The sequence below is a fragment of the Pleurodeles waltl genome, chromosome 5 (assembly GCF_031143425.1).
Source record: "Pleurodeles waltl isolate 20211129_DDA chromosome 5, aPleWal1.hap1.20221129, whole genome shotgun sequence".
NCBI lineage: Eukaryota > Metazoa > Chordata > Amphibia > Caudata > Salamandridae > Pleurodeles > Pleurodeles waltl.
The window spans coordinates 227,369,533-227,383,691 of record NC_090444.1 but is presented as its reverse complement, the minus strand read 5'-3'; the positions used below and the strand labels follow the sequence as shown (position 1 = coordinate 227,383,691).

Genomic DNA, 14,159 nt, shown 5'->3' with positions numbered 1-14,159 from the left:
CATCCATTTACGTAATTTTGTATTGAATGTGTATGTTATCTAGCATTGTCTAACCATTGAACAATCAACTATACTGAACTGATGAGCACAAATCAAAACACATAGATCTATGAAAACAATTAAACCATTCCATTATTGCCAACATATTGCCCAACAGTATTGCCCATATTTTTCCAGTGCAGGAAAAATGAAATGTAATAAAAGATTGCACACAGTAACGATTTGGGAGCATTTTAATAAATATATATATCAATAAAAACTCACTTTACTACAACAACAGATTGGTATACAAGCAACTAATATTTGAAGAGAAAATCAGTAAATGCTTATCAAATATTGAAAAAAGAACAAACAAATGCTACTCGAACTAGTCTGAAATACAATACCATTCGTTAAAAAACATTGGTCCTGGATGGACAAGATGCCCAAATGGTGATCCAAGTCATACATTGTATGAATGAGACCGCTAGATCATAACCATGTTAGCATTACAAACATAATACAAAACGTTCCACTCCGGAGATGGCGGTTCAAATGTAGGTATCCTATGCATTTTCAATGCAAGTTCTATTTAGTGACCTCTAAGAAGTCTATAATACAATCAATATTTGTGCCAAAAATACATTCTCAAAACGTTTTCAAAAGTGAGAGGATCTACGCCATTTTCTAACTTTTGTGATTCAACCACAAGAACCATTCCAGATGTACTGAACATGGGTATTCGGCCACTTCAAAGGTGACATTTTGCGTAATTTATACAAAGCACCAACACTTCGTCATCTGTTGATGAAGAAAGAGAAATAAGATCTGAAAATGGCAAGTGTATGCGAAAACAGAAGGTGCTAACCGTAGAAGAAAAATGGAGATCACAAGAAACACAAAAAACTGTTATTTATTTAATAATGTCAGTTAATGCTGTGGCTGCAACAGGTGGCCTCTGTGAAGAGTCAAAGGTTGATTTGTGCCAAAACAGAGGTCAACATTCCACATTATTATAAAGTTCAGCATTCCAGCATCATAGACTGCACAATGTGCCAGGTTACAAGCAGTTTTTCATTATATTATATCTATGATCGTATCATAATTAGCTTTTCCAATGAAGTTACCTTACTATTTAACATCTTTACATTCATTAGAGACAGATTAATACTTATCCGCCACTTCATTTACATTGTGCTTCCCAGCTATCGATAAAAGTAGACTATAAAACACACGCTTCGTATTCACCTTGAGGAGCGAAGAAGGATGTGTGACGGTGTAGAAGAGAGTAAGCATGCCACAGGCGCAGGAACCTCATTATACGAAAAAAAAAGAAAAAACAGCCAGCAAGAGACAGTTGTCATAGAAATGCTCAAGAGGTAAGTGCTTGTTTAGAACAGACATCTCTCCATTGTTCCGTCGCTCAACTTTGTAAGAATGGCAAGTCCACGGTCCGTTCACATTAAGACGAGATAGAGGAAAAATAATGTCATTGATTGCAAATCTATACGAAAAAAAACACACACATTTGACTAGCAAAGTTAATGAACCAAGAAGAAAAGAAATACCGTGACCCCGAACCTTATTTTCACTGTAGAGCAGAAAATCTAACATGTGACCATGCCCATATTAAATAAACAGGTTAAATCCAGATATTTCAAGTCTCTGTTGTAAAACATACCCGGACCCACAGTGAGGGCCCTGTCAAGTTAAACAATGGTTGACGTGTGCTGTGAACAGAGAGCTACCGAGTAGGTACCGCTGATAATACCCCGTTTTGGGAATTTTTGTATCAGTGCACTAACTAAAGTGACATTTCTCAAATAACACAATTATAGCTTTGCTAATAGCTACTCTGCTGAGGCAGGTTTTATATGTGTATCACCTACGCAGTGCACTGTAGTGGTAGCTGGCGTTATAATAAAACAAGCCGTCTTGTCTCTGGGGCTGGAGAGGAATTCAATCAGACCCCTTCATAAAAAACATAAGCTAGAAGGGCTGGTCTTGTTAGACACCAATGCTTTTTTTGTCCTCAGAGCTCTGAAGGTTTAGGCTCTTTCTCTGTCATTTTGCTATTGTATTGTAACTTGAATATCTCAGTGTGGGTGTGATTGTGGTTAGAAGCTTCATCATCAGTTATGTGTAATCTCAAATGACAACAAAAGGAGCATTCACTGAATGAAGCTGCAGTGACAAAACTGTTGCAGTGAAAAGATGTTTCAATACCTCAAACTGTGGCCTGTTAGCCTTGGCAAGGATCTGGTGTAAACAATGCATGCAGCAATATAGTGTTGTATGTTCAATTTCACCGGTGAGGGAGGGGGGGTTGCATAACTCAAACTTGGCAATACCACTCAGTGGACATGACCCTCTTTCACTATAAAAAGAGCTCAAACAATACTATACCCCAGAAATATGTCACATGCTTTCAACTAGTGTGTATCCGTAAGTGAGTAAGATGACATACTTTGTGTACTGTACTGAGAAGAGGGCGAGATTATGTGGTGGATAGCTTGGATAAGTGACAAAGTATATTCCATTATTCCGCACCAAAAATTACAGAAATGTTATTTGTTAATGTGGACCAGCACTGAGAACCTGAAAATAATACAAGTGAGATACAGTGGCACTCAGACCTCGGTAATAATATATGTTAAGATCTACTCATATTCAGAACTTGGAAAATAACAGAAGTGCATATGCTAGCAGGAATCAACAATGTTAGCAGGTACGGTATACTAAGACACAGAATGGAGAAACGATAAACGTAAGGCGAAGTGACACAGAATGAGTTATTAAATGTAATTATGTACTGACATGATGTGGAAATGATAGCTGTAGTGTGGAACAAGCAGGGCAATGGTATATTAATACTTGTAGTGAACTGAAATAAAGAAAGTAGAAATATTAACAGGGTGCACTCATATGGACAATATGTAAAAAAAAAACTGTTGGCCACCCATTTTTGTTTTCAGTTGTGAACAATAACTGGTATAGTGAAGTGACAGAACGTGAAAAACTACATTTCAGCATTTGGTAAGTAGTTAAGCCTTATTGCCCACTTTTCAAATCATTAACAGCCTCCTCAGAAGAAGCTTATTCATTGCCTCTACCAACATTATTGGAGTAAGTACCATTAACATATGCTGATGCCTTACAGAATTTGGTTGTTGAGGCTTTCCAGGTCCGTTCTTCTAACCTCACATGGTAGATAACAGGATATCTCTGTTTGAACATGCTGACTGGATAAGCCAATTTCCGCATTCCATACATGATGCTAATATTAGTCATAGTGCTTTGACATTCAGAACTCAGAAACATCTGCTGTGTAATAACCCTAAACATGGGAACAATAGCTGTTAGTATGCGCTTGAAAAAAATAAATGTTTGAATGTATTGATAGTAATTAGAAACAACTTTTTGGGTGCAGTGATACTGCATGCTTGGAAAGACTACATGGACTGATATAACTTGAATAAAATAGGTGCGTATAGTTTGAGTTCTTTAGGTCAGTGCAGTGTAAATACCGTCGGTAGTGGTGTGAGCTTCACAGAGCAATATAGTTTGTTCAGAGACGTGCTCCATGTTCTTGTGGCAAGATTTTCTAAGCTCTTATGTCACTGTTTTTTGGGGAATCGCATAAGTAGCACTAGTATGTATATAGGTTAGCTTCTAAGTGCTTTTTCTTCCAACTTCCGAAAGTGCTTGCAGTCACTAGTTTAACTGCCAAAATCAGGGAAATCTAATTTAATGACATAAAGAAGATCCAGACGTTCAAGGCAACCTCAGTTCCTAAAACTATTCCGTATAGTAAATTGTCTAGGGGCGATTGAGTTTATTTTCTATCAAAATACCAGAGGCAAAACGTAAAATCTGCATCTCATTGTGACTGTAGGCTTGATTTTATGGCCACTAGTTTACTCGTACTCAGTTCACTTTTCCACCTTATTGCTTTTCCACTTTAGAAATATTCTTCTATTGCATCAATATTCCTTTCACTCGTGAAATATTAAAAGGGAGAGTTGGCTCTGAGTAGAGACTTTAAGGTAGGCCCTAGGTTCCCACAAAAGGAGGGGCGGTTACTTTTACATGTACCTTGCAAAGTACTTTATGGATTATGGTAAAAAAATATTTTGTTGCCTCCTCATTGCAGTTATTCTTTGTCCAGTAAGATGTTTAGGAGTTTATCAAGCACAGGAATCTAGCTCGCATATATCCTGCCCACTCCTTAGTTTCAGAGGATACAGTTCTTGTAAAGGATTCCAAATTTTAATTCTTAGGTCACGTACTTTTGGGAGACCCTCCTGCCCCAACTTTTACATTCTACTTAATCTACTGGGAAGAGTACTTTGGGCTTTCTTACCTACTGCCTGATATTATATGGTGCCTAGCAGTGAGGAATACCAGAGCCATACAACCACACTTTCTTATGTAAGCAAGGTTGTCAAAAGAACTGTAATAACATGACATATTGCCTATAAACTGCACTATTAAGATTAGCTGTGATGCACAAAATTCTGCTTTCAAACATCTTGTAACACTGCCATTATTACAAAAAAAAGAGTCATTCAGGCTGTTCTTCTGGCCAACCTGAAACTAATGAACAACAGTACATGTGATAAAGGATTTCAGTTCCTCCTTGAATGTGTGGACGATTAGAGAGGCCTGCACAAATGATGAAAAATCTTTTAGCGCACGGTCTTCAATAATTATTGTGCTTATATATTTGCCTTTTTGCAGGCAGCCTCATGTCTACTTTTTTTTAAAATTCAGCAATGCAACTACTCTACAAAGCCAATGACAACAGTACATTTCACACAAACCATTATTCAAACACTGAAAAGTTGGGAGCTCTTCTGCAATAAATATGCTGGCAGAGAGCCAATAATGGCTGGTCCAGACCTCCTGCTGCAACATTCCAATGGCTGCATTTTTATTTCTCCCTGTTTAGGGAGAAATGTTCTCACAGCTTTATAACACTTATGCCTCAGGTTAGTCCAGTTGTCAAAGGTCTCCTCTCTCAATATAGGCTCCTTCTGGTGGCTCCAGGCCCTTGCTAGTGGACAGTGCATGTAATGAGTGAGAGGGAGTTTAACAACCATCCTAGCTATAATGCTATACAAGATTATTGTGCATTGGCAAGGAAATTGGGAAGAAATTCATTCAGGGGGCCCAGACCTTGGATGGTGTTATGCAGTAGAATATTAATTTGCACACGTCACTAAGCTTTAGGCTGCTTAGCTTTTTAGTGACTTAAAAGTTAATAAAAACAGTAACACCCTAAGCCCGCTATGTTTACAATTATCCAGTTGATTTACGGCTAAATAGTTTACTGCACGTGGTTTGCTAACAGGACACAAACCCCTTCAGAAACTACCAATCAATCAGTAAACAAATTCACCACAAACCTGAAATACTTTGTTTGTGAAGAGGTAAGCCTCATTTGTATGCAAACGTTTAAAAAAACGGGTTTACATGCCCAAAATCACGCAATTGTTAACCATTTTTTAGCCAAGGACTGATGGATAAAGGGCACTAGCTAATGCCCTACAAAATGTAGTATCTTTTAGGGTCAGGTGAGACCCAGTCAAGTCTGCCCATTTGGGAGAGCCTAAATGAAACACTATCAGTGCAGGACTTCAGACTTTAAAAAAAAAGAATTTTATCAAAAAGCCATAAAAATGTTTCTAGTTATCTTTCTGTGACTACCCATGAGTGTGGGCAGCATTATAGAAGGCTGTTGCTTTTCCCAATGTAGAAAGAGTTTTTTAAGCCACAACAAAATAAAACCTAGTGCTCTGATATTTCCACAGAAATGTACTTGCATTCCTGATTAGAGATTTTAAGCTCAGGTCTGCTGCCTAAAAGGCACATTTATTGTACACAAAATGTCTTCCACTTTTAAATAAAGTTCTCCTCATTTGGCCACAAACTCTCTGTCTTTTAGCTTTTGTCCTAAACCCATGCCTTATCTAAACTGCACATGAGCGATAACTATATCTGCCACACATTGCAGGAGGGTTTCCTAAGGCCAATAATAGTCTGATGGATTGCACTGCGCTGTTCATGCCATTTTCAGTCTTGGGCACAGGCAGCTTTAGCTATGTGGAAGCAGACCTTTTGTTTTCAATACATAAAATATTCTTATTGTGAATTTTGGGTCAGTCTCTTACTTATGATTGAACGGATTTATTGTCCACCGCAGTTGTCTCCTCTTAATTCAATGGATTTCCTCCCTATTACTGTGTTTGGCCTGTCCAGGATCAGTTCAGTCTCTCCGTATACTGATTGGATGAGTTGTATTCTTCCGCAGCATACTTGATGGGACTGTTTGTATTTGCTATTGAGCACTCAATGGGAGTTCAAGTGTTCCTTTGCTTGCTCCTTCTTTTCCCTTTGGATTACCTTTAATTGATAAGCCACTCCAAGAATATCAGCGGATACACAGACGCGATCCTGATCCATGCCACTGTTAGAAGCCAAGTGATAACTGACAGTAGCCACATAGGTGGCAATGCCTTACCTGAAAGGTAACATGAATATTCAGGACAGGCAAAATATGACTTATGAATGATGCTGGAGGTGTCAAACAATAGGATGTTTTACACAGTAATTAACAGCATACCCCTGACCATTAGCATATCTCACACACGTCCACCAGAAACCTTCAAAACCAAATGAAAAGGTTGCTCTCTTAACCTGAAACACTAGCAGTACAAACGTGTGCTGCATTCCTTAAGAGATGTTAAATTCATTTTCTTCTGGTGGCAATTTAAGCAACATAATAACTGCTGCTTCTCACGAAATCATAGCAGAATTCATAACTTTATATACACCTTTCCCTGGTTCCAAAAGGCAAGAAACGACAACAGGCCTAAAACACTATAGTGGGGGTGCAATATTGCTGCAAAAGACCCACAATGTTCTTGGTTGGTACATGGGGAACACTCTAGATGGCAAAAAAAAATTCTTGGAAGAGCGGGAAGGCCTTGCACCGTTACTGCTGCATTATATAACTTCCTTAGTCACGCTATAGACCTTTAATTTGTTATACTCAATAGAATATATTGAGCCATGTAAAGTGCTGGTAAACCCATGCATGCAATGGTATGCCCTAATCTCGACCAACACATCGCAATCCACAGTTTACCTGAAATTACAATCTTGTGAAAGGTGCTTAGACCCAAATCATCAGTTCTGTACCAACACCCACTTGCATCGAGGAGTATCATGTACAGTGCGGATTGCATGATAAGTCTAACTAGCCTTGCTTTGCCTTCACTTTTCAAAATCTGATGTAAGTTTAACCATAGTATGTAACATAAGATCTTCCCCTATCCTACCACATCCCTTCATTACTCCACTCCACCTGAATGCTGTGTGAAGGCTGAATATTTTATGTAGTAGAGTTCCTTACTTCAGCTATTCTTAAACAAACACAATGACATTTAATCACAAATGGGAATGCTTTCTGGAATTCTACATCAATTGGAGACCATTAAAGAGCTCAGCAATTCATTTAAGCCTATTTTTCACAGTTTTTTACTCAAATGTAAGAATGAGGCTGAGCAGCACTTACTTCTGCAGGGTTGCTCCGTTAGTCTAACTGCTTTCATTTTCTAGCAATGGAGTTGAAGAAAAAACTAATCAGGGACTGGTACAATGTTACATGGGCAACCTGGGTTAACAACCTGGCCTCAATAATCTAACACAGATATCTGTAGGATCTATGTGAATGTGACACTATGGGCCTGATTTATATATTGGCAAGTGGCCTTTTTCTCTGTCAGGACAACAGAATAAATTACTCCGTCTCCCTAACTGAGGTGTCGCCCGCTAAATTTAGAAATGTTCACTGGCACACGGGACATTTCTGGCATTAGTATGAGCCGCTGTCATGGCAGTTTCTGTCAATGCTTTGTAAGACTGACGGATGGCACAGTCAACATGACGAAGACATATAACAAACTTACATTGTTTTTTTCATTTTCAAAAATAAAATCCCATTGAGCACCTTTCAATCCCTCTTAACACCAGGTTTTTCATGGCAGTGACAGGCACTAAAAATCAGCTGTATGACCACCCATGTAAATTAGGTAGCGGACATATAGCCAACTCGCTGACGGCTCTTGCTTCTTCTGGCCATTTAAGGCAGAGATGGAGTAGTCTCTGCCATCGACAAACCTATGGTCCAACTAATTCTGAGTCGTGCTGGGGACCGTCATGTTGTCGGAGACAGAACTACATTGCTGTTACGACAGAGTTCCCTCTTTGCCAACATTGAAATCAGGCCCTAAGTTAAAATCCTTGTAAGGGAATCATCCTCGCAATATCTATAAAAAAGCGCTGAATTTGAATGGGTGATAATAATTGAATATTTAATTAATCATATAAGGTGCTACGAAAAAGAGTGCTTTATGACTGTATACATTTTCACCAGGCCACACACATCTTATGCTACCAAACAATTAGGTCACAGCACCTAAGTAACTCACACTGTATGTTGATGCTGTATACAGCATTAAATAATGAGAATATAGATCAGGGTCGATATGTAGCACACAGCACAGAAAGAGCACATTGATCTCTAATGGGACTAGTTTTCTGTCTTTGGATGATACACTTTACCTGCAGTGTTTGAGTTTGCTATGTGCATGATGGGTTTGTGAAGACAATCCATACTTCTTGACCTCTACTTGTTGAACAGCACTTTTGATAAGACCATGTTTCGCATTTAGACCCACATTACAAGTGGCTTCTTAATTCGGGTGGGGTCATATAGGAAGAAAATACCTGCTCCATTGAAAAAACAATATCTGTGGTAAGTAGGCAGACATGGCTTCTTTCACCCAGCTAAAAGGAGGAGTAAGCAGTGCCATCGGACAAGAATTATTGATGACCCTGGCAGTTCTTCATACCTAAGGGGATCTCAAGCATCCCATCAGGTAAATGTGCCTTGCTAGAGTTACAGATGTCCCTGTGCAAGTAAATCGAGGTGGGCAGAGTTAGCAGGCAAAACTGCAGGGCACTCACAATTAAAGATGAGAATAAGGCAGCAAGAGCCATGATAACAAACTATAATTAACATATCTTTGTATTGGAACCTGGCAAGCTCCTGTAAGCGCATAGTATGTACACTCTGTTTTTTAAACAGCTCAGAAAGCTGTGTTTGTTTTCCTTTATCTTTTTACATAGCATACATCACATGGCATGGCCCTTGCACAAGACTCCATAACACTACTTGAGGAGTTTGCTTAATCCTGCTGGAAGGTGTATGAGCATTTTGGGAGGCAATGCAGATGACTAACAAGGTAGGCTGTTGGGTAACCCCCTGTTTTTCTGGGTGTAGTCTTCCGCTTCCACGCAGTTTGCTTCAAAAGGCTTGGCAGAGCGTCAGCGCAGTCTGTTCTTTAACAATGAATTACTTGGGCTGTGTGATAGTACTGAATCTACAAAACTATAAAAGTCATTTAGTCCCCTGGATCTGTGACAGCTAATTGACCATGCGGGGCATGCTTCAAAACCATCTCCAAGTGTAGCCTCATATTTTACTTCCTTTGCTGCAGCACAGTTTATTTCCTGGAAACGAATCCCTTTTCCGTAATGACTTTTTCCAAGATTCATTTGTGTTGCGCTTTTCAATACCTCCAGCAGTAAGATAATCGTAAAATTTACTTTTGCATTCAGGCGCTGGGTCCCCGATTGTGGGCTCAGAGTTTATAACAACACCATCTCCATCCGTGGCGCTCATGGTGCTGTCCTCGTTCGACTTGGTCTTCTCCAGGTTACGGTGTGATCTGGCCCTAGGGACAAAGACTTCGTCAGGGGACATTTGGTCGTTATTTTGGTAACCACTGACATCTTTCGTGCCATAATCCATCTGGTGGGAGCAGCTTGGTAAAGATGGTGAGCTAGATGTGGTGGCGGCAGTAATGATTGCTCCACTTGAACTAGGAGCAAGTGGCACTGTCAAATGGTGCTTGACACCGTCCTGATAGAAGCAACAAGTATGCAAACTATTACACTCTTCTTTCGCAGTCCGAAGACGCTTCTTGTATGGGCAGTCCTGAGCCACCAGCCACTCTGGTGCAGCGGCTCCACCAAGAGCACAAGCGGAAAAGCACCAGTTATTCTGCATGATGATTTCTCCATGGATTCGCTTCATCAAGTTGTTTATAAGTACTGATCGTCGCAGGAACACTTCAGGGTCATCGATATATTTCAATTTTTCCAGCGACATGTAGAGTATGTGTGCACGTTCTTCAAAAACTGAGATTGTCTAAAAAGAATAAAGAACAGAAAAGAGGATTGTTGAACATGAAAACAAATACTGTGTATGGGAAACAGGAACTAAAAAATCATGTGGAAACTGTTTATTTCCTGTCAAAGGTATTGCTGATGCCATGCTATGCCACAACACCCCACCCTCTGCTAGATTTATTTATAAAATATTATTTAAGCCTTCAGTTCAGGATTTTCATGCCTGTTCATAGATTCCATTTACCTACAAAGTAAAGTGTAAAACCTTATTGATGACTTTTCCAATGTAAATGATTTACTTTAAACTTAACCTATTTTAACAGAATTCCTGTTCTAGGTGTTAGAGCCTAGACAGGGCTGGGAGCCAGGGGATTTATAGTATGGATTGAACAAGAAAGGTAGCTTTGTTTACTGTGTAAGTCTAAAATAATTGTAGTAACACTAAACATATATTTAGATTGGCAGGAGCCAGTGTGATAACTTTACTTTCTGCATCAATCAATAATTATTAAATAAAGCAGCAATACGTGAAGAGAAGTCCATTATTTTATCCATACTGTACTGCTTTGTTTACATCTGATGAATATGTTTGAATGCCTAAACAAACATTGATAAAGCTAATAGGTCACTCCTTTGGGACCTAGTGGATTTGCAAATGGTTTTTGGAGATGCTGTACAGATCCCCGATGCTGTGCAGCGTGGCTAAAAAAAGAAAGCTTCTAACATGGTCACCCACACGTGCGCACCTACAAAATGACACACACACCCTTTTTATTTACCAATCTGAGTTGGATCAGTAGATAAAAAATGAAAGCAAACATTTGAAAGCATTTTTAAAGCAAATAAGGAGGGAGCAGAAACAAAACAGGGAAATGTGGTAAGCAACACAAGGGTGCGGGTGGGGGAAGCAACATGGAGGGGTATGGGTGAGGGAAGCAACACAGAGAGAGTGGGGGCACAGAAGTAAACGGGCAAGAAAGAGCACAGGGGAGAAAAGCAAATGGGCGACAGAGACAGCAATGTGGAGCTGGAATGGAGAATCACATGGATGGAAAAGCAATGCAGAATGAGAAGCACACTAAGGTGAGCACATCGCGGTAGGATCAGGAGGAGGAGCTCATGGGCTAGAGAGAGGAACTTGCAGAGCATTGGTGTGGTGAGTATTGGTTAGGTGAGCATTGGCAAGAGAGACAGTTGGAAAACACAAGCAATCTCACAGAAAAAAATGAGCAGTGGAAGGACACAAGTAAATTGTCAATGATGGAGGAGAGGAACAGACACAAAGTGGAGAAGGCAAGCCACTGAAAAATAAACAGGCAAATGAGAGTGATATTAAAGTCAACCAATGGCAAAAAATGGGCAGATAGCAAGCCTCTTCTTGTTCTTGGTAAGCCCGCAATATGGGTTTCACAACCTAAGAGACAAGGGTTCTGTGTGACACAAAGTTCAAGCTAATGCTGTTCGAACATGTATTTATGATTCATTAATGCAAAGCCTTTATTATTAGGGTGAGTGTTCTAAATAAATGTTGTAGTAAGCTCGGACTGCACTACTGACAGTGGTTTCAGTAAAAAAGTGTACACATGTTTGGAAAGTGTTAAAATATGAGGCTATGTATCATGCTCCCATAATGGTCTTTGATTATATGCAAATATTTGCAGAAGCTTGAAAGCAAGGTTGATTTTTTGCTTTCAAAATGAAATGGTCACAAAAAATGCAACTGGGAAAAAAGATTCTGCTAAACTACTGAGAAATTTTAGGTACCATTTTTCCCCAAAATTATTCAGTCAGTCAGTGTTACCAGTTTCAACAAGATTTGGGGAAACATGAATGTATACAAGCACTGGCAAATCCAATTAGGTATGCCATTGGTGGTAAGTCTTTTGGGTTTGTCAGTGTGTTTCTTGTTTTAACATGGCTTTTGTAAAACTTTAGTGTAGTGGGACCTGCTGGGCCCTCACCATCGTGACACATCTTAGCAAAAAGCAAAAATATTTTTTGATCGCAAAAAAGCACACATTGCCATAGTAGTTCCTGGTACTGAACCAAGCTACTTTGTGTGCTAATATGCTCCTTGTTAAGAGCAGATTGCAATTATTGTAATGTAACATGGATTTGTAAAGTGTGGAAATTGCCAGCCGTGAGGGTATCCAGGCGCTGAGTAGGAGTGCATTCTACAAGTAGAATCAGTCACAGTAAAGCCAGCCGATAGGATGGATAGAGAGAGAAATAAAATTGTAATATAGAGTTGACACCAGACCTAATTAGGGGCCCAATTCTTAAAGAAAGTCACAAAATGGCACCCATGGTATATGTCTTTGCATTAGTGCAGATTTCCATATTTCATGAATTCACAGAAGCAGACCAGAAAACCATACTCCTAGAAAATATTTGTGGACTGTGTTTTAGGACAAGCAAATATGCAGGTGTAGATTTACTTATGCGAACATTTCTTGAGCGTTTAGGAGTTCACTTTCCCTTTAACTTTTTTCCTAACCCTGGAAGATGTTTTACTTCTGACCCTTGTCAGACGTGAATTTCCAACCTTTCTCAGTATGGAAAATTATTAGGGACGACCTGATGAAAGCCCTTAAAACATTCAAGTTAGTAGGTTTGTATAGACTCAAAAGGTCATTCCAACCCATGAACTATTGCTTATTGCTACCTCCAAACCCAGTATGTAGATCTGTAAACAAGTGTCAAGATAAGGAAATTGCTAGCATTCAAGCCCTGCTATAGTATTAGCTCTAGCATAACCAGAGAGGCTATTATCAGAGCTCTTATATAATGAGATTAATGCCATAACTTGTCGTCGCGCTATATGGCACCAAAGGACCAGCAGAGTTTTTTAAAGGACACGTTGATTTATGAAGCAACCTGTCCCATGGACAAGTACATATTTTATTAAATGCCACACCCCTGTAGCTGATTCTTCATCACTGCATATCAAAGTACAAAATGTTCACATTTCTTGAATAATACTATATTTAACAGATTACAAACCAAAAACTTAGCACATTGCAGAAAGACAACATCTGAGTGTCCAATCACTTGTAACTATATTTACATTCTTTCAAAATACCAATTCTGTCAAATTCAAACTCACAACTGATTTCTTAACCATTCAACTTCTACCTGAACTGTTATCTCTATCTTGTTTAACAACTTCAAGAGACATTGGCATCATACCAAAGGAGAAGCCATGAATGTATGTCCCTTCTCTGTGCTTGCTCTTCCGCCAAACCTTTAAACACATGACACATGTCTACTCCAAGACCTCTGGGAAAAAGACAGGAATACATTGGACCAGCTGTGGGACATTAAATAGATGGGTATGGTCCTTATGCTATGAGACAGATGTAGAGGTAATCAAGCACAAAAACATAGAGAACAGGAGACTTATTGGGTATATATAGCAAAGGAAAAAATTGTGCGCTAATAAATATATTACTGAGTAGCATCTGACATGATCTCACAAGGAAGAAAGATGATTGGCTCTAATCCCGAAAGACTGACAGATTTAGATTTGTAACTCCACCTTGGCACAAAAGTGGTGAACCAATAAGATTGTTTTTTGTTTCTTATCTGATGTCTCACACTAACATAATCTCACATCTGCCTCATATATTGGGTGCCGATACATAATGTTCTGAGAGGGAGAGCTGCTTAATCGGATGCCGATACATGATGTCCTGAAAGGGACAGTATTATGATAATTAAGAGAAAGGCTGATTTCTGAAGATACTGGAGGTACTGTTGCAACAGGCTTGTGTTGTTTAGGGGATCATTTTGGTGCCTGATTCCACACAGGATTTAATCAGTGGTTTTAACCTTGAGGAAGTCATGGTGGTTGTGTCAGAAAAAACATGTGTTGGCAATGGATCTATGAAGTGGGAAACAATTCTGATTCTGTGAATTTG

General features: G+C 39.3%; 1 protein-coding gene across 4 annotated transcripts in view; it reads right to left on the bottom strand.

Annotated features, from left to right (window-relative positions):
• Positions 1-222: 222 nt before the first annotated feature.
• The window catches only part of SERTAD4 (SERTA domain containing 4), a 63,129-nt gene continuing 49,192 nt past the window's right edge, over positions 223-14,159 (bottom strand). For all 4 annotated transcript variants that reach the window (XM_069233953.1, XM_069233954.1, XM_069233956.1 and 1 more), the window contains exon 4: positions 223-10,258. In XM_069233953.1, coding sequence (XP_069090054.1) covers positions 9,521-10,258 — 738 coding nt within the window. In that variant the 3' untranslated portion in view covers positions 223-9,520. The remainder of the gene's footprint in view (positions 10,259-14,159) is intronic.